The 24,750-nt window shown below is 42.9% G+C and overlaps 1 protein-coding gene and 1 long non-coding RNA gene across 2 annotated transcripts in view; one reads left to right on the forward strand and one right to left on the reverse strand.

The window, feature by feature from the left end:
• The window catches only part of LOC138186547 (uncharacterized), a 115,049-nt gene that overhangs the window by 18,103 nt on the left and 72,196 nt on the right, over nucleotides 1–24,750 (reverse strand). The window lies entirely within an intron of this gene.
• On the forward strand, nucleotides 19,452–23,420 carry LOC138190186 (probable splicing factor, arginine/serine-rich 5). The gene is made up of 2 exons (XM_069132812.1): nucleotides 19,452–22,180; nucleotides 22,660–23,420. The coding sequence occupies exons 1-2, from the start codon at nucleotides 22,037–22,039 to the stop codon at nucleotides 23,167–23,169; spliced, it is 654 nt and encodes a 217-aa protein (XP_068988913.1). The 5' UTR covers nucleotides 19,452–22,036; the 3' UTR covers nucleotides 23,170–23,420.

Below are 24,750 nucleotides of genomic sequence, written 5' to 3' on the forward strand. Positions count from 1 at the left end.
CGAGACACGTCGCGCGTTTTCGAAAGCGAACGTGCCGCGGTGAAAAACGCGCGACGAGATACGATCGCGAGGCGGATAATCGGTGGCCAATAGAAAACGCGACGTGTGGTCCTGGTAAATACAGTGTAGGGCGCGTTCATCTATTTCTTGTTTCACTCGTCGTTTCTCTCGGCGAGTAATTGCGAAACCGATATTTAGAACGCGTTACGATTCTAATTTCGATCGTGTTCGTGTCTTGTTCCGTCATAAGTAAAACGAGATCGAAACTTTAAGTATTACATATGTATCTAGGACGATGTAAGATCGTACGACGAGAAGTTAATTGCTAACGGGAAGAGAATTTATTTCGAATTTTTGATTGCTAAATTGCGAACGATTATCGTTTAGCGGCTGGACCCGCAGGGCGAGGGAGAAAAGTTATTTTTCTTCTCCCGTTACTCTTTTCTCCGTCCTCCTTTCTTTTCTTCCTTTTTCTTTCACTCTTCTGCTCGGTATTTCTTTTTTCACCCTCTCTCCCTCTTTCTCTCTCTCTCTCTTTCTCTCTGTTCTTTATTCCTTTACAACGTCGATACGTGAACTGGTAATTGGACCGTAATCATCATCATTGACAATTTTACGAGCGACCATACGCCGATGATCGTTTCACGGCGTAAAAGACCGCTGCAGGCCAAGACGCGGGCCTTCTCTTCTTCTCTTTCCTCGACCGCTAATTTACATGGAAACTATAACCCGGAGATCGTCCTACTATGCCAACTCCCCTAGAGTTCGTTCCCTGCGTTTCTCTTCTCCCTTTTTCAGGTGAAAATCACCTACGATTCTTCTACTCGTTCCGTGCATGATTTCACTAAAATATTTCTCTCCCGTTAGATTTATTCATAATCTGCCTATTTATATCGATAATATCGTATACGCGATATTATTTGTATTCGTTCAATAGTACGCGCCATTTAAAAATTTAGCGTAATGTTCGACGGTTTTGTAGCTATCTAAAATCTAGTAAAATCCAAAATATTTTGCATCTTAATCTTCCGATGTCTATTTTCTCACGATTAAGCCTAAAGTAATTTAAATAAGTTAAGTTTAAAAATACATGTTACGACACAGTCTGACTAGTATTCAATACTGAACGTTCAAGCGAAAAGCGCAAGATAAAAATACGCAGAAATGGCCAACCCACCGAACAATTTCCAACGAAGATGACGAACGGAAGAATCGTGCGTGAATTGTTAAATCGCGATTAAAAATTTGCTAGCGTCTACGATTACGAAGAATCGAGAAATTTGTCAAGAGGTTGAGACGCGATATTACGAAAAGATAGAAAACAGTGATGGCGTGACATTCGCGTGAGACGCAACGACGCCAGAACGCGCGCGGGCGCTCGACGCGGATGACGCCGCCTCGCACACGACGAAGACGACAACAACGACTTTTCATCCGCGACGACGGGGCTGACGTGGGGTATGCGATGGCGAACAACTCTTCGCGGTTATGTAACCACGCATGAAACTAATATATCAGAGTTGTCCGGCTTTGTGGCAAACTTAGACCGCGCGTCTCGAGCCAAGCCTCGTCTCCCCGATCTTGCGAACGACTCCGCGAAAGAATGCAGAAAGTAACAGATTCGCTCGCTACTAGTCGTCGCACGAAACTCAAACGTTTCGTTATTCTGCGCGCTTTCTGTTTCGTACAAATGCGACATGTTAGGCCTTCATTTTATTTTTCAATTGTGTGGATCGCCTAAAGAATTAACATTTGGAATTTTGATATACTCGATGTGTATTATAGCGGAACTGATATAGTAAATTCTTAAACTATATATATCAACTTTACAATTGATAAAAATTGAATAAAAAGGTACAGTAACGGTGAATGTAACCGCACTTGGAGCTGTAGCAATTTTATAGCTGCAGTTTAGATCTGAAGCTTTTATTTCAAATTCGCGTATATTCGTGCGTGTCTGATCATGAATGACTATACTACTTGTTTACCTTTCCCACCTGTATATTTCTATAATTCCGTGTACGTATGCAATATATCTATGATTTAGGAAACAGAAATCTTTACATATTCCTAAAAGTTGCTTTCTAAATGGTACACTCTACGAAGTTGTTAGTAAGGGCCAAAGATATTTTTCCAAAATACTTCGAACAATGTATTGGCTTGAATTTTCACAACGTATGAACTTTAACTTCTGACCTATTTTACGACCTCGCTATATCGGTCCAGCCCATGGCACATCTACGCTATGATATTAATCATTGCCAAAATGCCTTTCACCATGAGCGAAGAAAGACTACTGAATCTTCGGTAAGATCTACTTGACAAAATAGCGTCAGACTGGATATCGCGTTACGTTTGTGCAACGGCCAACAATGCGTCACTCAATGCAGAAACTTCTCGCGTACAAAGTCGTTATCTAGCGTATCCAATAAATGCTTTAGGAAGTGAAACGAAAGGAACGCGGTGCGAGGAAGATTTCGCTCGTTTCCCTCCGATGGAAACGATGGACACGTAACGAGCGTGGCCCGATGGCCTGGCACGCACTAAAAATAAGTCCGCGGGACGAGTTCATTAAGGGGGAATTTTATAACACGCAAACGAGAGGATAATATCGATATCCCGTTCAGCCGGGTGGCTCGAAGGAAAAAAAGAAGAAATCGAGCTGCAAGGGAAACCGGGAACGACCACGGGGCCCCGATAAATAAGACCTCCTCGTTCGATTTTGACAGCGTCGTGAGAGGAAGAATTTTTTCGCGTGGCATGCGCAGACCATCGAAAAAAAGAGGGAACATCTGTTGTCTTGGAAGAGTTTAACGGAGAGAGGACCCAGACATCCTCCGTCTTCTCCGTTTCGTTCGTCCCTCGTGTTTCCTCTTTCGTCTTCCGTTACACGCCCCCACCCCTCCTTTTTCCTGCTGATATTGTTCGCACGCATCGCGAAAATGCGGGTGACACACTCTTTTTGTGACCGACCCCGGGATAAAGTGTTTAGTCTGACTTTCACAGAGCGGGCGCTGGGAGGAGGGAAGATTCTCGAGGTCTCCATCGAGGACGGAGAATTTCGCAGAAACGTCGTCGTCGGGAACAGAACAGGGCGAACTCGAGAAAAAGAAGTTTCCGTATTTTTAATGCTCGTTAAGCTTTCGTCTGTTCTCAGACGACCAATGCTGCCCATGTTATACGGTTACATTAATATTCGCATTAAAAACGGATTACACGCGCGGCGACATAAATTCGGCGACTTGAAGCGTAAATATTTTGCATTTGTTTTACTCTTCTAGGAAGTATAGCGGTGATAAATGTTGACTCAGAAAAGCATTGTGTGATCTCAGTGTCTGCCCACTGTGCGTTGTGTAACGACAGAAAACTACTTTATAGTAGGGAGCGATGCTTTTCTCTAAATAGGTACAGATCTTTTCTTTTTAACGAAAATGTTATTGTCAGAACATAAGTACAGAAATTTGTTTCACTTTCCGATAGTGTAACGAATATTTCACTTTGAATTAGATTTACATTGCATGCTACACCCCCGTTCAAAAGTTTCAAAATATCATCTCAATTATCTGCATCGAAATTTGTTAAATTTTGCTAACCGTTAAAGACATAATATCACGCGACAAAGAAAACTGTTAACGCGTAAGGTGTTAATATAGCAAGAATTTTACTAAAATGCGATTTGAATTTCGTAATTCGAATCGCATACTGACGTTTTATTAAGAATAAGAGATCTGCCAAGACTTTTTTAGGAGCTGCAGTATTATTACACGATATAACAATATTAAACGTACAAAGCATTCCTATTAGCCCCTTGAGCAATATTTGTCAAGTGCGAGAAGCTTCGAGTTATTAGCACGGCATACGCGAAGGTATTAACACACCAACGTCAAAGCCCGAACAAAGAGGCTCGTAAAGCCCAACGTAGCAAGAGACATCGGGGGACATTTGTCCAAGATTCTTTTCCACATCATCAGGGAGGTATTCTGCGGTTCGTATATTGTCAACGCGCGATACCCCGTCGCGAGCGTCGCGTTTCTCGATTTTAGGGTGTGCCTGTCGTTGGCCGCATTAAGCTCATCTTGCACGCTCTTGTAACACGCGAGCGTACCCACGCCAACGGACGCGCTGTCACTGCCATTGTGAACGGGGAACGTGTGACACAGGCATGCGACATATCGCGCACACGAGATTTAGTGGTAACACCCACATGGCAGATGCGTTCAACTGCGCGAAATTTGCGACTCGTTTATGTTCCGCGACGAGTGTAAAATGCGCGTCGTTGACAGCCGAGAAGAGAAATTGATTCGTGAAAAATCGTCGAAACGATGCGTAACTTTGTACAATGTAACTTCTATGGGGAAATATTCATATGAAGCTTCTACAGAAGATATTCGTATCCGATGTGTGAAGTCCATGAATGTTTTGGAACGCTTGTAGACGCATTTCATGAATATTCCATGCGTTTTATAAATGAGACATTTTGAAGTTTAATCGTTACGACACTCAGCTACTGTGATTATTTTACAGTTTGAAAGGAATCTGGAAATGATTGATAATTTGATGTTATTGTAAGCTGCATTCAGAATAGTCTTGAGATATTGCTTTACGATTATATAAGTACTTAATTAATGCTTGCAGTGAGCTGAAAATGAATTACGAATAGCTGTAAACGGTTTGTTTTAAAAAATGAAGTGTGGTAGGTAATTCTATATAATTTTTGGAGTTCTCGCGGATCTTCTAAGATACGTAGCTCGATAAAACATTTGAACCTAATTTTATAAGTTGTAATTAAACTACAGACGTTTATGCAAATTCGTATTTTACAAGTAGCTAGAAATTTGTTTCACCTTCTAAATACTATAATCCTTTACTTTTGGAAAAATTTCCATATCACGTATACATATTGCTTACTTTTGCATCTTTAAATTTCCTCTAAATGCATTAACTTCCGCGGTCGAGTTATAATTATAAGGCTCGGTCTAATTGAAGATATACATAGATGCAGCATCACGTATCATTTGAGAAATTATAACGATATTTCTAATATATCTGAGCATTCCAGGATTCAACAGTAGCAATTAAGGACTAAGTTGCCTCACTCGCGCCAAATTATGACAGATTGCTATATGTGTAGGGTGGTCAACGTGTTCGATATGCTACAAATTGTACTTGCGCCTGTCCACTCCCTTTGTGTTTGTCCACTAACAATGATGATAGTGACATTGCTTGACACAGTGCATGATGGATCGTGCTATAGATCAAATCGGTACGGCTGAATGAATCGTGATAGACCCGATACGATACGCGCAAGTGGTTCAAACTGTCAGGTCATGTTACGAATCGAAAGAGTCGATAATGTGCCATTTGTAATATCAATAACGCGTTTCAATTCGCGCAATATACTGCTATCTTTCGATCTAAAATTCAACAGTCGATGATATCCGTAGTAATAATTTCGTTTAAACTGGTCTCTCGAAACTAGACAAAGATACGGTAAATGAAAAGCATTCTTAAATGAAACGATCTTTTATCCTCGGCGTTCTTCTAACCGGTCATCTGACTATGGATGAATTATGGGTAACACTTAAAAGAAGATTTGCCAGCCGGTGCAAAAAACTAGAAACGCTCGTCTTAAACGGCAAACGCCGTTTCAACTCGATTACTGTGTCCAGCCACAAATTGGCCGGTCGAGAGCTCCGAAACGTTATAAAACCAAACTGTACGAAAATGACACGTTTGTCCTTTCCTAACTGGCCACGGTTTCGAGAACGATTCCCAATCGGTCTTAGAAATCGCTAGAAAGTCTCTGTGGTAGTAGCTCACTGCATCGACGATGCTCGATCCGACGTTATTTACATGCGGACTGTAATTAAGCCACGGCGAGGAATCGACGCGAGTAATGGGATTATAATGACACCGCGTGGATTTCCGCGCCGACATCGGCCACTCGGACGCCGCGCGTTGTAATCCAGCGATACGCGTCGTAATCGTTGCAACGATACGCGTTGTAATCGTTGCAACGATACGCGTTATTACGCTCGAACTTTTAATCGATAAACAGATTTCACGGTTTTCTGCTTTAGTTGACGACGTAGCAAGCGGCAATTATAGCAATTCAGAGGCGAGTAACAAAGTAATCGATCGATAGGATGATTGCACGTTGAGCATAGCTTTCCTCTCTCTCTCTCTCTCTCTCTCTCTCTCTCTCTCTCTCTATCTCTATCTCTATCTACCTATTTCTCCTTTTTCGAAATTGATTAATATGTTGGAAGATTATTCGATCGTTTCGCTTGGATATGAATCGGCTTAAGATCCTGGAATCATTACATAATCGCATAAAGAGACTCGGGAAGCTGGGAGAATAAAAGAAGAGAAAGAAACTAGCCATCGAAATCGCGGCTTGTTCGCCGTAGAATTATTAGCAGCGTCGACAAGGCGAGTTCATAATAATTCAGAACTGTCGACGCATCGTAGTTTCTACGTAGGAGAATTAACACCTCGTTTCGTGACGAATGGAAACCAAAAACACCCACTAAACGTCACTCCGCCAGACATACGCATCTATGAACGGCTGGGTTGAGATATGTTATTGTTATTATGCGTCATCTAATATTCCCGCATGAACGCCGCTAATGAATGGAAACGGCTAACCGTACATTTTCACGGTTCCAAGACGCAGCTCTGACAAACACATCGATTAGTCGACGCTCTCTTCGAGAACGCGAGATGTATCTTCGTGTTGCCATGTTTAATAATCGACTCATCTTACTCTTTCAAACATGTGATCCTTCGCAGCAACTTTCCATAAAATACATTAACATTAAATACTTTCCATAAAGTCGATTACAATTTAATTTTCTCTACGATTTAAGATACTCCGAACGTACGTGTGACATATGGTTATTGTCACATGCTGCCAATTTATATTCCGTTATTTCAGCAAACGATCCTTCGCTTATGATAGATATTAGATGATGACAGGTATTAGACGCTTTAAAACTAAAATTTAAACACTGCAAATAATTAACTGAACGAACTATAAATTTGCTTCGCGAACTTACTAAACTAATCGGTAAGTTACGAATAAAGTACGTCCCTGAAAGCATTGTCGTCAAGAAGAAAAATTACGAGTCCTTCGAAGTATCTGTTCGTAAAACGCAACTCAAAAATGAATCGAATCAAAGTGGAAGAAGGGTTAGAGAATACGAAGAACGTTATTCGGTATTCGGAAGAACGGTGAAAGATTGATTACTCTCCTTTAACCTTTCGAGAAGGGTGCATCGTAGACTGCCACTAATGGCCCGGAATCACTCGCAACAGCTTCTTCATCGATGTAAACAACCGCTAAACTCACCGGGTGCGGTGTGCCGTGCCAAAGTGCAGTCGTATTTTTGGAACGCACTCAGCGTCATGGCGTCCCACGTCAGCACGCCCTCGCTCGAATCGCCAGCGTGGTAAGTGTTGGCAGAAAGAGTCGCATGAAATAACTTTCGGTGGTCTCGTTCGCCGATCGAGCATACTTTTGAACAACATACGACGATTCTTTTCGAACAGTAACGAAAAACCAGAGAGACAGAGAGAGAGAGAGAGAGAGAGAGAGAGAGGAAACAAGAGCTAGACAGAGGAAGGAGCAGCCAGACAAGACGCAACAAAATTCGTCCTGGGTTCTTTACCATGCTCGTTTCGATTGTCGTGTCCGCGTTTAATCAACCGAATTAAAAGTTGGACACGATCCGCGTCACGAACTCGTTGCGTTCGGCGAATTCGATGTCTCAATAATTTTTCACGATGCGGCGAGACGCGGCTCGACGTATATCTTTCGGTAAGCAGCGCCAGCCTTTTTCCCTCGTAGCGGACCATGTCGCTTTTTATCGGAGCTGATGCGAAGTTAATTGGTTCTCCGTGTTGCCGCGGAGAACGTGGCTACTGTGAAAACCAATATAACGTTTACGAGTGCGCGTATAAGACGGTCATAAATCAAAGCGCTGAAAACGGACGGAACGATACCATTCGTTCTGGCTGTGTCGCTTCTGCCCGGGTTCTGCGGCTGCGGACCTCGCGGCGCGCGATGCGTCAAAAATTTTATATATCGATACGTCGACGGTGGAAACGAAGCAACGAAAGAAGGAAGGAAGGAAGGAAGAGGAAAAATAACTAACGACCGGTGGACGATCGTTCCTCATCCTAGCCGGGGGAAAAAGCGCGCGCGTAAATCATTTCGCGGAGCCGCGAAATCGCGAGAGGAATGCACGACTAACGAGGCGTCGATTTCAATTTTCCTCTTTCTAAGGACGCGTATAGCCGGTTAACGAGTTAACCATCGATCTTGGTAGCGGCTCTTCGAACGACGCTGACGAATTGCGCCGCGAAATATTAAAGGTTGTTTAAAGGGCGGCAAATTTCATTTCCGAAGTGTTGCTTCTTACGTAAGTTTTGTTATAAACGAGATTACGTATTACGAGAGATTATAGGGGTGTCTTTTTTCGAAAGTGACGGACAGATTGTTAGTTTAGGAGCTAGTTAGTTTCGAAGTCGAAGAATTCGGATGCTTGTTGGTTATCAAGTTAAAAAAGGAAATAATTTTCGCTAATAAAAAAGTTTAGTGGATCGGTATAAGTGTCGTTGTGAAGAATCACTGGAATGTAGCTTTGTTCTGAGCATAGGAAGATTATGTCTAAATTGGTGCTATTTTTTAAGCTCAGCCTTCCAGAACGTAGCCCGTTGAACCGCCTTCTGACGTTTACGACCGTTAAGAGAGCCATAAATTTCGCGGACGCTTTTTGCGACGTACTGTATATACATTTAAATAAACTTCTTTCAAAGGCGTCCTTTTAACCCCGTGATTTGTTATCAATGTTGCAATCTATTATCCCAAACAACTAGGAGATAACTCTATCAATTATATTTAATATTCCGTGCACGAAATCCGATATTCCATATCATCCTACCCAAATACGCATTAGAATTTTCTGACACGAAAATAAACATTTCATTGTGGCATATTATTTTTAAAAAATGCTTAGAATTATATCAGTGATTAATATACTTAAAAATACTTAAAATATTATTAGTATACTTAAAAATAAACTATATTAAAATTATTAATCAAATTACAAAGTCAATAGCGACACGAGTGTACTATAAAATTGAAGTGAAACATTTATTCGACTCAATAATAATAAACGCGAAGAAACTAAATATGCTTGTACCTATAAACGAGGAAAGAACTAAAATAAATGTCATTACAAAAAGAACAAAAATTGTAAAATTTCTGATCACCGAGACATTACCGTAAACTTTCAAAGACATCGATGTATCGTATTTTTCTCAATTTTAGATATTTATAATAAACATCAATGAGATATTTCGACAATACCATTTATAAGATATCAACTCCCTAAACTACCAAGCTATCCTGAAACCCTGCAATTCCACTAAAAAAAACGAAGAATCGAAAGAAGCAGAAAGCGAAGAAGTGAAAAGGAAAGTAACCGAAACTCTTCCATTTGGCAGACCAATTAGGTCCGATTTTCGAGCGCGTGATCCAGTGGTCGTCGGTTTGGACGCGGTCGTAGACCACCGGTCCTGTCTATTATTGTCATCGGAGATGCAATAGGAGCGCGACGAGTCCTCCGCGTACATTCATTCGCGTTCAAGAGACCGTCAGCAGACGGTAGCTCGTTCACTGAGACTTACCATGGCGATTCATAGTCTCGCGGGTGTTCCATTAATGAGGGGTTCCTCGTCGCGGCTAGCCGCCACTGTTATTATAGCTGCTCATAACAGTGAAACGTGTTGACCCGGAGGATCGAGGGGAGACTTCAAGGCAGGCGTGTCGCACGGCGTCTCGCGACTATGAAGCATTGAGCGTCTATTTTCACGCGAGCGTCGCCAACAGCGTCGTTTCTTGTTGCGTGATCCACAAGTATCCAGTCGTGGACTGGTACGTTGCTCGTGGCGGCAATTAAAGCTACATAGCGGAAGAAATTTCTGAACCCGAAACAAACGTCGAAATGGTTACATGCTTTCGAAATTACACCGGACAAATGGTTTCTGTGATATCTGGTGTCATTGTTTCGCGATACTCGAGCCTCCCGGAAACCAAGCATGGCGCCACTTTTTATTAATTTCGTATCCAATTCTTGACAAACGGATGACTTACTTTCATAATTTCACTCGTTGTAAGGGAACCAAATTTGCAATATCTTCGCTTCAATTTTCAATTTGCGCTTTTCAATTTACGAGATTGATCGATGTTGGTTTCCAAAAGACTCGAATGATACTTAAAAATAACTTATGGGAGCAGTGTATGAATCTAATCCGTGTAGGAGTCTAGAAATTTTTAAACGCCGTCTGAGGATTAAGAAAGGCACTTCGATTGTATGAATTTTGGGTAACACGATCACTGCAATTGTAACTCTCGAGGACCACTAAAAATAACCAGAACAGTCAAAAATTAAAATTAATTTCAGTCAATAAAATCAGTAATTAAAATTGAAAATTGAGAAACAGATTATAATTGGGAATAAGAGTTTGCCCAAACTCGAATTTTCCCAAATTCCGCAGATGCTCTCGAATCAACGTAGCATGTAGTTTCCGTCGTTACGCGGAAGCACCATCGTTTAACTAATTATTTGCCAAGCTTCAAGGATTCCAACAAAAGTATCCCTTGTTTGTCTAATACAAACGAATTGCTAATTGCAAGGAAAAGGATCGTACATTTTGTTAATCTGTAGTAACTCCGTGATAATTCTTCCACGTGCGATCACGGCCAACGAAGCGGCTCGTTCGAGCGTAGTCGGCTGTCGTAAGTGTCGTTAAGTGACCGCGAACGTCCGAGGAGTCGAGAGCCGGTTGTCAACCCCCGACGTGCGTCTAACTACACCGCCGCTAATTATACGTCTTTTAATACTTCAATTATAATTTTATTAGCGAGCTCGCACGCTACTACGTTTCTCTTACTCTTTCGCTCCTCTTGCGACTCGTTCCAGCGTTTTAATTTACCGCGTTGAAGCTGGGTGTCACGATGAATTAGAACGATAACGAATCTACTTTACGATTTCAGCCACTGGAATCACGATGTGATACCCTGAAATCACGAGTTTAATGGTCTAAGCAGACAGCAGATGATAAAGACGGGTTTCTTCGTGTTTAATGAAATTATAAATTCCAGAGAGAAAAGTAGGATATATGTAATTATAACATTCCAGAAACTAAGATATGTTCGATGTTGATGGGGCGGAAGTTGGATATTAATTTTACGCGATAAAAAACGATGATCATGTGATCATATGAGGATATATGAATTTCTTGCATTCATCAAGATCAATAAAAGACAAAGACGTAAAAAGTCGAACCATTAGAATGTATAAAACAACAACCATATTCACGCTTTACACACGCAAAAAACGGCCAGCTTCTTCTTATTGCGCATATTTATTTTAATCAATCTTGCGCATTACCTGCATCATTTTTTACTTGTTCCACTCGAGTCTCAAATTAACGTCCTTTGCGAACGATTAAAAAATACTGTTACTCATAAAACATACCTGTCAGGCATACACACATATACGTATACAACCCTGACAGTGCTGGTTAAAATGTCAACTCCTTCTATTATCTAACATCCACCATATGTACCAACACCTCAAAGATTAATTCGCTTGTTTTAACAGAAATTCACTGCAACGATCGTGTCGGCAATAAATTCGTCCTTTAACGACATCCAACGTCTTCGTCACCTATTTTCGCGAGTTGATCGCATTAAAACGTCTAAGTCTCAGCTTTTTTTCTCTATCACTAACATTCCCGAAGAACATCGACGCGCTTTTACTCTCGAAGAAAAGAATGTTTCGAAGCAATCTTCTAAACCGAGACACCGACGCGTTCCATCCTCGAAACGGAGCGTAGAACGAGGCAAAGAAGCAAATTAATTTACCCCGAGGAAGCATTCGCGCGTAATACAACGGCGTAGCGACGAACAGAAGCCGCGAGGAGCGGCGCGTGGCGACGAGCGGAGAAGCAAAGAGAGAAATCCGGCCCAGACAGTGGAGGGCGTGGGAGATACATTTATAAACTCTCCTCCGTAAGCCTTGGAATCGGCTGATTTACTGGCCACGGAAGGAGATCGTCGCGTCGTTCGCTTTAGAGCGCGTCGACGGCCGCGAATGAGCACCCAGGCCAACTGGATCCTTGGCGTCGAATCACGCCTGTTCTCCTTAATCGATCGCCCGTGACATTGAGCGATCAACGAATTATACGCTGCAAACGCGTTTTCAATCTTGCCTCTTAATAGAAACTTTTTGTATGGAGGTCTTCATGCAAATTAATTTGGTGGAAGATATATGTTGGAGGCAACGGAACTTTGTATCTTACTGGGAATTTTAGATTTTAAGAGTGTTTGGATCTGCTTATACGATTCATATTATTTTTAGCTTTCGAACGAGCTATAGAATGTTTTCTCGACTGAATAATCAGAATACACCTATGATGGCGGTAAAATAACTCGCAATAAAGCATATCTTCAAGGTATTAAAATATCAAAGTGTCGCTTGACTTTTGAATAATCCAACTGTAATGTCGATGAACTTGGATATTATTTGATTTCTTGGACTACTGAATTTCTCTCTCTTTGTTATTAATTACCTTGGATATTACATAATTTCTTATAAACTTAAATACATCCACGCCTTACACTCACAAGAATTAAGTTGATCGGCCTATCGGAATTTCTTGCTTCACTTCCAATAAATATTGCGTTAATCACGTTAAAGTTGGGAAGATTGTCAGAAAATGAAGTTGACTTTTAAATGGTTCGTATAACCATTAAATACATATATATTAGGTTGTCCGAAAAGAGTCTTTCTTTCGCAAACGTGTGTTTTTTCAACAGTGCACCTTCATATAAACATAAAACCAAGTCTGTGAAATGTCGCGGTGTTTATCTCAACATAACAAAATGAACCGTACGTAATTCGACAAAATAATATAAAACAAAAAACGTTGTGCGTCAATTATTTCCTCATAAAACGAAAGAAACTTTTCGGACAACCTAATAGATATCGGTACATGAGCAAGATCCTTTATAAGAAAATAAATGACGCCGATAAAATTGTTTCAAAAATCTACGGTAAATCACGAAGACAAATTACCATTTCTACGATCGCTAAACACCTAACCGCACCGACTTTAAGCTTTTGTAACATTTACATCAGACAAGCCATATCTACCCTCTGACATCTGGCGCTCGTCTCGCTCCCAGTAGGCACAGTAACGATCCACGACGGTTGTTTCTAAACTGGTCGACGGGTTCTTTCGTAGGAGGCACCCGGAAGCGACGGTGTCGTTGGATTCCCCGAGACCGGGGGAGTGTCCTCGGCTACGAGAATATGGATATTCTACGCTTGCGAGAAGGCGCGTGCAAGTAGATGGTAGAGACGTGGTCGCTTTGTGCCGGTCGCGTCTCAACAAGCGTACTCCATTATTTTCGGGTGTATTGTAATACACATGTTGGATTCCATTAAGCTAACAAATGTACGCGTACATAATCTCAGGGGAATCCAGGGCGTTGGTGTCTGTTTCTCGCGGGCATTTCTCACAGAGGGATCGTTCTCGATTGTTTCGTCTAGCAAGCTGATTGTTGCGTCTGCCGTACATCAAGTTCTAGCGTTACTCGCTGTTATTCCATTCTAAAACAAAAAGATGAGAATAACGTTGTTGAAAGGATAAAATGTTTTCTTAAGATGAATTCAAATTGGACAGGATTGGTATGTGCTTGGGGGTATTCCTTTGGCATGGAGAATGAAAGTGTTGGTATTGTGGAGGATAAAGAAAAGGGAATGTAGACCGTTGTCACTGGCCTGGAGAAGCATGAGAAATTAAATATTATGGTCGAGCCACCACTAAAGAAACGATGTCTTAATAATTTGATCATGTGTAGGTATTAAAATGTCGTGACGAATAAACTCGTCATGCGTACCACGATACCGCTTTCGTAATTCTCGGCAGGTTAAACTTTCGCGCACCGTGACGGTTCCATGAAATCATTGGACCTGTTCGCTTTTGCTAAACGAGGCGTTTCACGCGTCTTTCATTGCCAATCGAAATCTCCATTCAAAGTATTGCGTTACAACGTGCACTTTTTCTTTGTAATTCTTCTACGTCATGTCTTGCGTTATCGATGGAAGTATCTCCGTTTAAAAAATCGTACCTACTCGCACAACTTCACCTAATAAACTTTATTGCAAATTTATTGCTAGAAAAATGGACAAATAATTTTATATTATCATTCGTGCGTACCAAACTGAACAACCTTACGAATTCATCAAGAAGATAAATATATTTTTACCTTCTCCATGCATCATATGCCTTTCAACGTAACAATAAACATTATTACACAACTACCACGAATCTAGACGAATATTTCCTATCCCTGTTCGTCTCTCTGATGGCTCTTTTGATCGCCTCAATCTGCATTCCCGGCAGGCGGCCACGTGATGTTTAATTACGTTGACTAATTTCGCCGGCAGCTCCAGATCCGTTCACTCGATTACCAAGCAAGATTGAAACTCGACGATAAATTCGAGGACGAGGAAGAGCAGGACAAAATACGTAGTAGCGATAACAATTTCGTCGAAGAACCGTTACAGGATGAGAGGGTGTCGTCGTAGCGCGGGAGAACACGCCTCAAACGCTTGTGTCATGGACCGCAGAAATAGCTAAGCACGCGTCCAGCAATGTTAGGGCTTGTGAAATATGTTACTACGTTGACAAAGCGGCCTCCACGATAGAAACTTCGAAAATTTCGAGCATCGTTTGTTACCAGGCTTTCGGTTTAATGCGCCATCGCGTCATCCTTCGCGCGTTTTCGATTCTTCGCCGCGAAACGCGTCGGAATCGTGCCGCACCGCGTATCAAACGCCGCTTCTTGGAAAATTATGACGGCGGATTAGCGTGAAAAATGGACTGTTTTTGGTTGCCGGCGGGCGCGTAATTGTGACACGCGACAAGATTATTCATTGTCGCGTGTGCGTCAACGTTGCCAACGTGGAACGTAAGCCATGGTTTCCGAGACGCATTTCGCTTGTCCGCCCGCGTGATGCGTGCCCTAAATTATGCTGCGAGAAACTGTGATTCAGGGAAAGACAGCGTTTCAATACCAGGGACATTGGGTTGAATAAAGACGAAAGTTATTTCAATAGTTTACGAGATTTTCAACTCCTTCTTCGCAGGAACATTATTCCTTAACTATTAAACGATCCTCTGCATCTTCAAAACTTTACAAAGGATATGTTTAGTAAATAAGAGGAATGCTGCATAATTTTCTAATTTAATTCTCCGATCTATTTTCTCCGAATCATAAATTATAATAAAACATGTAGAAATATAATCATAAAGATAATAAAATACATTTCTAGCGACCGTACGTCCGAGAATTCGAGACATCATCAACAACAACACAAACAGGACATCTCATAAAAAACATCAAATTCTCCATTCAACCCACTGGGACAAACACCTAAAAAGTAAACCATCGAGGTTTAAACAATGAGAATTTTGATTCCAAGAACAAAATACTGATTCTCTGATAAAACGTCACAGTTTCATCCTCTAGCAAATGCGGAAATTTTCATTCAACTTTCCATACGACCTGAAAAATCCATAAACCATCGTCGTTTCAGCGACGAGTACCATAACCTGAATTCGAAGAACGTCGCGACGCGACGAGACGCGTAGATCATAGAAAACGAAGCAGCCGTGAAATCTCGGACAGTCATCGGTAACGCCTAACTAGGTACAAGATGGGACACCCTCGTTATTATATCGCGGAATTCCTTTCCGCGTTCAGCGCGTCCGCGAGAAACGTACGGCGGCCGCGATGCGCGTAAATCTTTCAGCGTGGTTACAGCCGCCAGGCATTACGTTGATGCACTATTTATAAACACATGACATCGGGGCGAGTGGTTGGTGCGGGTGGGCCGAGCAGTTTCGTATTCTCGCCTCTTCTCGTCCACCTGCTCGCGCGTACGACGACCGACAGTAGCCTCTTACGTACATATTCTCTTCCGTGCTCATCTGATTCCATATTTTCCTTTTGCCCTGTCCGTCTTATTACATTCCCGACACTGGTGTCTGCTTCCTTCCGACGCGAACTTCTCTCGTTTTCGCCGATACGAATATTTCGAGTGTTTCCTCAGCGTTTCGCTTCGCTTAGAAACGTTCGATCGTCGTTCGTTTCTTGTCTCAATTGAACGTGTTGCGATGAATATAAGGAAACATATATCTGTCGTATTTACGAGGAAAGAGAATAATTCATTTTTAATTGCTATAATAATAAGAACAGGTGTCGCGATTAGTCGAATTTCGTGTCTATCCTAATAGAATTAATAGGGGAACTGTATCTTTCATCTTTGATACATAGGTTTTCACATTTAACTATGTTATATAGTATTAAAGGAATACATTTGTTGAGATATGTATAATTTTCTATGCTGCACTGGGTCAAATGTGAGTGTCGGTGTGTGGAGGTATGTGTGTGCGCGGCGTCCCCAAAAAACAGATGACTGTAAACTAGTCAGTCGGTTAAGAGTCGGTTAAGAGTCGAGTATGGAAGAAAGTGCTGAGACGCGTGCAAGTATGTATCGATGAATATATAAGGAATCGTCCATGAAATAAATATATTACTATTTTAATATGGATCGTTAGTGTAAATTTAGTGTTCCTATAACATTATTTCGGCTTCAAAGATCCACAATTATCAACAAAATTAAACGGAGAAAGCATGAGAGAGAAGACGCTCGAAAATTGTAATTGTAAAACCAATATCGAAAAGTTGAGAAATCAAGAAAGAAAGAGGAATAAATTCAGGAACTTGTAAAACTACGTCAACATCGTTACGGAACAGACGAGACTGTCCTTCGGCTAATTATCGTATACTTTCTGTACCTTTTTAATGGATTTCGTTCCAATTAGGGTGGTCCAAGAGTAAGGGAGTACAAGAAAGAGAGAGAGAGAGACTGGGTTGGAGGACATTAACGCGATCCTTTATCGGCCCACTTTTGCGTCGGAGCTTAGCCCTTCGATACGCAAAAATTATCGCCGGTCGTGGCCGTAATTATCTCGAGGCTACCGCGATACGGTGCCCACACCGTGTAGATCATATTTCTTGTCGGCTTCTGCCTTTCTTCGTATATGTATATACTCGCCGCTCGCGAACGAGTGAGACGTTCCAGAGCTGAGTGCATTAATCTCCGGCGACGGTTGCGTTAATGTAATCGTTTAATAAGTCCGGTTTATTAACTGCGCCCGCTCTCATCGGCATTAATTCACCCTTTGCCGCGAACCTCGTGCACCGAAAATCTGTCTGGTCTGCACGGACGACGAGAAAGAGACAAAGAGGGAATGAGGGAGAACGAGTGGATAGGGAGGGTCGCGCGAGCTGTCCCTTTGCTCGCGTGCATCGTCCCACGTGTGTACCGTTCCAGACTCAAAGGCTGCCGTGATCAAAGGACGCGGGAGATTCGAGGAACCGCGGAACAGGTTTAACGCGAGCAAACTGTTTCGCTCGGAGGGAGGGACACTCGACTTCGAAGTTTCGATCGAGCTTCCTTGCCAGATTTTGAGAAATAGATTCGATGAGAAATTTCATGAAATACGGTATCGTAGGTACGAGGAAGAAGGAGAGAGATAGATAAATGAACGAAGAAAAGGAAAATTCCTTCCGAAGCCAGGTACTCGTTTACTTGGATGATTCACGAGGAACACCCGTCTTTGACCATTAGATGGGCAGTGCCGGGTCAAAGGTTCACTGATAGCACTCTTGCACGAATAGTAGCTATATAATTTAAACTTTCCAGCTTTGATCGATTTTACGACTACGCAATATCGGTTCCAGCTATAGGAAACGTTTTCGATGACGAGCATGGGAGAACTGTTGTAGAAGAATCGATAACCGTACTTCGCATTGTAACGAGCTCCATTTTCCGCGTAATTGATGTCCAGCCGACAGGGTGAAACGAGCGCAGGAAAAACGGAGCGACAGTACGCTGCCGTGGAATTCCACAAGGTGAAAACGATCGTACGACGATCGACGAAAGAAAAACCAGAGCCACTGGATCCGGCCTTGGTCGCTGGCAATCAATTCGTCTGGTTGCGCGGCCTACCGCGAATAATTTCCTTCGGCACGCCGTGTCTCGGTGCCGTTCCCAACCTTCTAATGAATACAAAACGCGGCGATTTATCTCGGCTCATTCGCGGAATATTAATTATTAATTGCGCCACGAATATTTATAAGCTGATATACGAGCGCGCACCGGCCGATCGATAATTTCTGTCGCGCGGTACCTAACGATCCTGCGATAATATAAGCAAAATGGCGAACGACGCGGGGCAAAAACGCAGCGATAATGGACAGCAAGGCGACACAGGCTCGCCTCGATGCAATCGAGTATGCAAAACGGACAGTTTTCTGTTACGGGTTACGCGACTCCCGGCCACCGTTTGGCGATCGAAAAGGCCGTTAATCAGCCAATTGCAATCATCGCGCGGCACAGGTACAATGCCGTTGATTGGTCGATCGACCAGCAGCCGTCTGTTCGCGTGTCGCCCCTGTACACGCGACAGCCAGTATCCGCTTTTAAATAGAGGCTAAGCCTCCCGGCTGAATATCATCGATACGCGACGGGGGCACCGTCAACTCGTTCGCCGAGAAACAGTTCACTCTCTACTTACTTGCATACGTGGGCAAAGTAGAAAACGCGTTGACTACGACACGCGTAACGTCGATGCATACTCTACGTGGTGCAAGAAAGAGAGAGAGAGTACGATTCCTGTGATACGACTGGAATTAAATAAGTCGCTGTAAAATGGCAATCAGCAGCTGGAAAAGAGGCTAAGGTGCAGATGCAAAGGATCTTCGTTTCCTTTTATCGAAGCACGGAACAAATAAACGTGGTATTTGAAAATTGGATGTATAACGGCGCTCGTAACAGCCTGTCCATATATAGGTCAGTGTAATTTCCATGATCTTTTTAAATGTACGAAGACGAAGTATGATCGCGTCTTGAACTACGATCGTCTTAAAATTCTTACGCGATACTTTTTACCACATTTATAACAGATTTCAAGAAATAGAATCGTCCGCTTGTTGCGATCACCGCGCATCGTCATCGATTGTAAACGGTCATAAAATGTTGAGCGTTGAATTATTTCAGAAGCACGAAATATTAGGATGGAAATGCATCGATCGAATACACGGAGGTGTGCAAGTCGCGTAGGTGTAAAAATAGCGTAGTAGACAATCGTCACGGTCAGTTGACCGCGTGTCCATCCAAACGGACATCCTGCGGCGAAGGGTGATGGCTCCTACATACAGAGGCTACGCAAGAACAGCGGCATTTGCTACGATCGTATCGAGGCCACGAGATTCTCTTTTCTGGCCGTTCGTGACCCGGAGAACTCTCGTGGAAGAGGAGAATTCCGCGCGGTAATTACGTTGACGCGTGACATTTGTTACACCAGCGTCGCCATTGACTTCATTCGAGCCTTGAAAACAGGTGCACGGTGGCCATAAAACCGATGGAACACGAGAATTCGCGAGCTGATCGAACACTGTGTACCATAATACCGTACAACAAAATTCTCCACGCGAAGAGGATCCAGTTTTTGTTGGACGCTCCGGTACATGACGCCTCGATGAAGCAATATCTCGCGGCTGCCTGGAATAATGTCCCGTGATGACGGTTTTATCGGTCACGGAATGCGGCTGTGAACGTGGTATCGGCTCCAGGTAACAACAAATAGTCCTGCTACACGGAGATATCAATAAATGCTGGCGTTTCTATTCGTCGAAATAGGATTGTCGCTTGACTAGCTGGCCGCTTGGATGATGCATGGTTGCGATGGAACGCGGTATAAATTTCCCTTCCGCGTCGCTCGTAAATATACCGCGCGTGAATTACCGTTTCGTAGGGTTCGTTCAAAAGAAGCTGTCTATGTAGTGGAAGAAAGGGAAGAAAAGAAGACAAGAAAGAAAAAGGAAGAGAGAAAGGTAAAAGGAGAAGAAAGGAGGAATGGTGGCGAGGATGAAATCAGCGCGATGAACGTCGGTGAATCGGAAGAAAAGGGGACGAAAGTGGCGGCGATTACCGAAGCATGCGCTCCGGCTGACGACGATAAAGGAGCGTAAACGCGACGTTCAGCCCGTGGCACCGGCGCGTTCCTCTTGTCTAAGCGCGACGTTGATAAATAATCATTGGTGTATAGACGCGAGCATCTACATGCAGGTGTGCAGGTCCGGGGCGAATGCGCGGCGACGCGACGCGCGACACCTGGTGCTGATTAAAGAATCGGGGAATCGGTTCTGGTCAGGTAGAAGGCTAAATGGTCGGCTAAATTGCCGCGTTATTCTTGTAAACCGCGGCGTTCCCGACTATCCAATTACTGGACGAGGTGGCAAGATGTCTCGAGCTGGATACACGCGTTCCAGCCACGGACTCGGAATCGCGGCTTTTTTAACGCTGCCGACACCATTAAGGGCGGCTAATGAGCTCGGGGGAAAAAATTAATCGGCAAATTTGGCGTGGCACCGAGCCGGCTGCAAACTACCTTCGTTACCATCCGGATCACCGAATTTAACAACTAACGTGTACCGCGACGAGGCCTTAAAGATCGTTCCGCTCGCGCCTCTCACTCTCTCTCTCTCTCTCTCTTTCTCTTCAGGAGAGGACCTCGTTGTTATTAATCGATCGCGAAAGTGAATGCCAGTCGGAGACACGAACTGGGTGAGAAGTTCGAAAATCGATCGATTAGTGAAAATTACCTGGAGCTGGGTACTTATGTCCGATGCTCAAAGGCGTGAAACGGTCGTTTGTATTCAGTGAAATGCTCGTGTTTCGAATTACCTACTTGCAATAACGAAACTGATAACGGTGTTGACATAGTTAGATCTCGGATTAACATTTGACGTTATATTTTACCTCTTCCTGCGTCGTTGATAAATTTGTAATAAGAAAGCTTGAGATCAATAGTTAGAAAGCGCGACCGCTAATCAACGAAAAGGAAGTGCAATGATTAAGTAACATGACATTAGAACAAAACGAATCTAAAACGGAATTCTTACACTTTGAGATAAAGCGCAATCGAGTCAGATACGAGATAGGCTCGACTACTTTAAAGTATTATCATTCCCGTTACATTGTAGCCATAATGTATGCTGGTATCAACTTTTCAATTAATTAATCGACACGTCATTCCTGGTGGAATCTAACGTAAAACGATGGAACGTCCAAAGATATGCTTGAAATGGAAGCAAAGAATCTACAGAAAAGAGACACCTATCGAGAGATACTAAGAGAGGAATTATCCAAAGAACAGCGAGACTCCGGACTGTTTAACGTTAGCGAAGGCGTACTACGCTTATAGAGGTTCGTTTGACAGGCCGCTAGCTTTACGATTTCATTTCTTTTTCCTTATTATTTCAGCCGTGTGATTCGATTTAACAGCGGTGTACTTCGAAAATCCTTGTATCCTCGCGTCAAACAGCTCCACTTTGCCGGTCATCCTTTAGACGAGATAAGCCCGTGATAAACTAATCTTCGTACTCGTCCAGCCACAAACCACCACGGAACAAGTTCTATTTTTCTACAAAAATGATATAAATGCCATTTTCTGGCAAGTGTGACAATTTTTTCGTTACATCGTATGACGTTAGTGGCGAGTGCGATCGTTTTCGAGCGAGAAGCGTAGCGTCTTCTGACAAAATCGAAACGCGGATACCAGAATAAACAGTGTCGTCAATTAGTTCCCGGATCGCCTCCGAGACGCAAATCGATTCAGGGTCACGATGATTTTGGTATAACTTCTTCAAATTTTCTCGTGATATTAAAATCCTAGTTCAAGAACACTAATAGAGCGATTGTCAAAATTCCACGTGAAGATCAAATGCAAATTACTAGTTTTGAGACTGGAGGTTCCTTCAGAAGTGACCCGAGAGTCAGTGCGTTAAAGATTCGTTCGGGTAAACGAGAGAAACAATTGGAAAATGGGGAAACAAGCGCCGAAAATGTCAGCCAGAGTGGTCAATGCCATTAGAAATCTACGAGAGGCTCACGGCTCCACGTCCAAGGAGATCATGAATTACATCATGTCACAGTGCAACGTCCCCGAGACGACTGTGCAGAGACAGGTATTTTTGAAAAATATACGTTTCTTTAGATGCCATATTTTGTTAACTCGTTGGTCATCATGCTGATCCCGACGACTAGTATTACTAATATCTTTAGAAGGATTACAATAAGAGTAATATCATCGAGTAAAAATACCATTTATTTCCTATCACTGTGATAAATGTAAATCGAACAACATTGATAATGATATGCCTGCAGGTGTTTATGCAAATTGGTATTTTTATGAATGTTAAAGGTCATATCTATGGTAATGAGTACTTCTGTATCTTTCCGCATATCACGCACATGCACTTTGCTCATGTTTACTCAATTCGATTCTCCGCAGACCAATAATAATGAAAATTTTATCATAATCCATACGGTAATCTCACTTAACAGTCAATGTCTCCAGCAATCTGAAACTAGTAAACAAAACCAGACTCTATAACCTTACTGTAAATGATATATATGTTGCTAACAAGATGGAATCATTTGCCAGATGCAAGCAGCGTTAAAACGTGGCTTGGATTGCGGTATCCTGAAGAAGACGCAGGGCCACTACTTCTTGAACACGGAAGTCGAGCCGCAGCTCACGTCGAACCTGACGCCAACCGAAAGGTACGGAAGAAGAAGCAGACGACGACGAAGCAGCAGACGACGTAGTAGACGCCGAGGACGTCGACGTAGCAGAGGCAGGCGTAGAAGAAGTCGTCGTAGTCGACGTCGCTCAAGACGAAGAAGACGTGGCACCACTATGAGGGCCAGGCGAATTGGTTGCACCAGATGCAGGTGTACCAAGAGAACCAGGAACGTGGACGTTCTGAGGAACAATCCAGTGGAGCCACAAGAGCCAGATACCGTGTGTATGTGCGAGAAGGAGAGCAACGAGGAGAACCGAAGCAGACAGAGCAGAAGTCGTGATCATAGTCTGAGTCGTAGTCGATCATCGGCAAACAGCGATCGAGATGGCGCCATAACCGATGGACGACCGATCCATGATCAAGATTAATCGATCAGGAAAGTCGGCTCATACACTACGTGCGTGTGTGCATCGTTAACGGTGACAATCTCTCGGCGCGTTGTCAGACAACGCTCGGCTTGTCGATCGACATCCCCGTGATGATCGACGCCGAATGGAACCGCTCGCGTCTCGGAGCGTCACCTGTCGTTCATCACCTCTGTCTAAATCGTGTAGCTCACTGATCGTATTACTAGATCTATTGCTCGTGTCAATCATTCTATCAAGTAATAAGTGTACTTTGACTCAGTTTCGTCGTGTAACATTCGAACGAATAAATGGACACTATGTATCAAAAATGTAGTTTTATTGCTCTATCCTTAGGCAGTGAAACTTCGTTTATCCGAACTTGCTAGGGATGAACAATAAGTACATGATAATTAGATAATAAAAGATTATACAACGCAAGTTTACGTTCAGATATGAGGATTGTATATTGATAATATGGGTAATCTTTTACAGCTTTGTTAGTGAAAATACCACAAAACCTTTCCTGGATCCTCTGAGTATTCTTACGTCGAAATCATTGAAGATTCAAACTTATACACTTGTTTCCCATACAAGGGAAACACTAGCTAATCGCTAGCTAAAGTTTCATTTGAATAAAATTCCGATAAATACGGTTCTCCTAAATAGAATTCTATTTTACACTAAGACTCGAATATACGGCTGTTTTGAATTTTAATTCGCAAGAATCGCAAACGAATCGCATCGTCGACGGTTTCTCTCCTCGACTCTTCAACATACAACTTTTCACGACGTCTGGCGAACCCCGGCTGGGGTTCCAGGCGAGAACGGAGGTCGGGGCCTTGGCCGAGGTAGCCTGAATAAAAGCAACGGCCATAACTCTTCCAGCGGTGGGGTCAAGGTGGGTTAGAAAGGATCGAGAAGTGATTAGTGGTATTTACCGGTCCCCACTGAGAGAGAGCCTGCCGATTCCTGGTACCGCTCGGACGTCCCGCGGGGACCCGCGTACGTGTCACAATACCGCGATCTAACTGCTCCCTATTCTCCAGCAGGACTCTCTCGGAGGTCGACGTGACACTACCGGTCAATTCATCGGACGATATTAATGTGCTTCTAACGGTGAGTATCGGTATTGTACGAAAGAGTTTTCCCTCCACGTCCGCGGAGTACACCGTTTCGCTTTCCCGAAACTTCTTCGGAGGTCCATCTTCGATAGCTAGATGAAAAGGATTCGTATCAGAGGATCTACGCAAGGTTATCTCGATCTCTGTCGATTTGTTTATCGACACGATGGAACCTACTTTTGCGTTTCTCCGCTATTTTCTGTTTCAAATATGCTACTCCTTGAAAGCAATCAGTCAGGCACAGTAACATGCTATACAAGAAGTTGAGGTCAAGAAAATACGAAATTATTAAGATCAATTGAACCGTTCAGAAGCCAAGTATAGAAAAGTAAAAATATAATACAAACGCTATTTTTTTAAGTTTACGTTAGAATTTACTATTGCTCGTCTTCTTGCGATAACTTATCGAGAATTGAACATTAGTCGTTTGCTTACGAAATTAAGGAATAAAAAGAAAAAAAGTGGAATTGCTCGATTCGAA

Source organism: Bombus flavifrons, chromosome 1 (assembly GCF_040668555.2).
Source record: "Bombus flavifrons isolate JBK064 chromosome 1, iyBomFlav1_principal, whole genome shotgun sequence".
Taxonomy (NCBI): domain Eukaryota; kingdom Metazoa; phylum Arthropoda; class Insecta; order Hymenoptera; family Apidae; genus Bombus; species Bombus flavifrons.

Bases quoted from the DNA above. Each gene is read 5' to 3' on its own strand.
- LOC138190186 (XM_069132812.1), top strand. From the start codon at position 22,037: ATGGGGAAACAAGCGCCGAAAATGTCAGCCAGAGTGGTCAATGCCATT. The intron at 22,181-22,659 runs GTATTTTTGAAA...ATCATTTGCCAG, and splicing joins AGACGACTGTGCAGAGACAG to ATGCAAGCAGCGTTAAAACG.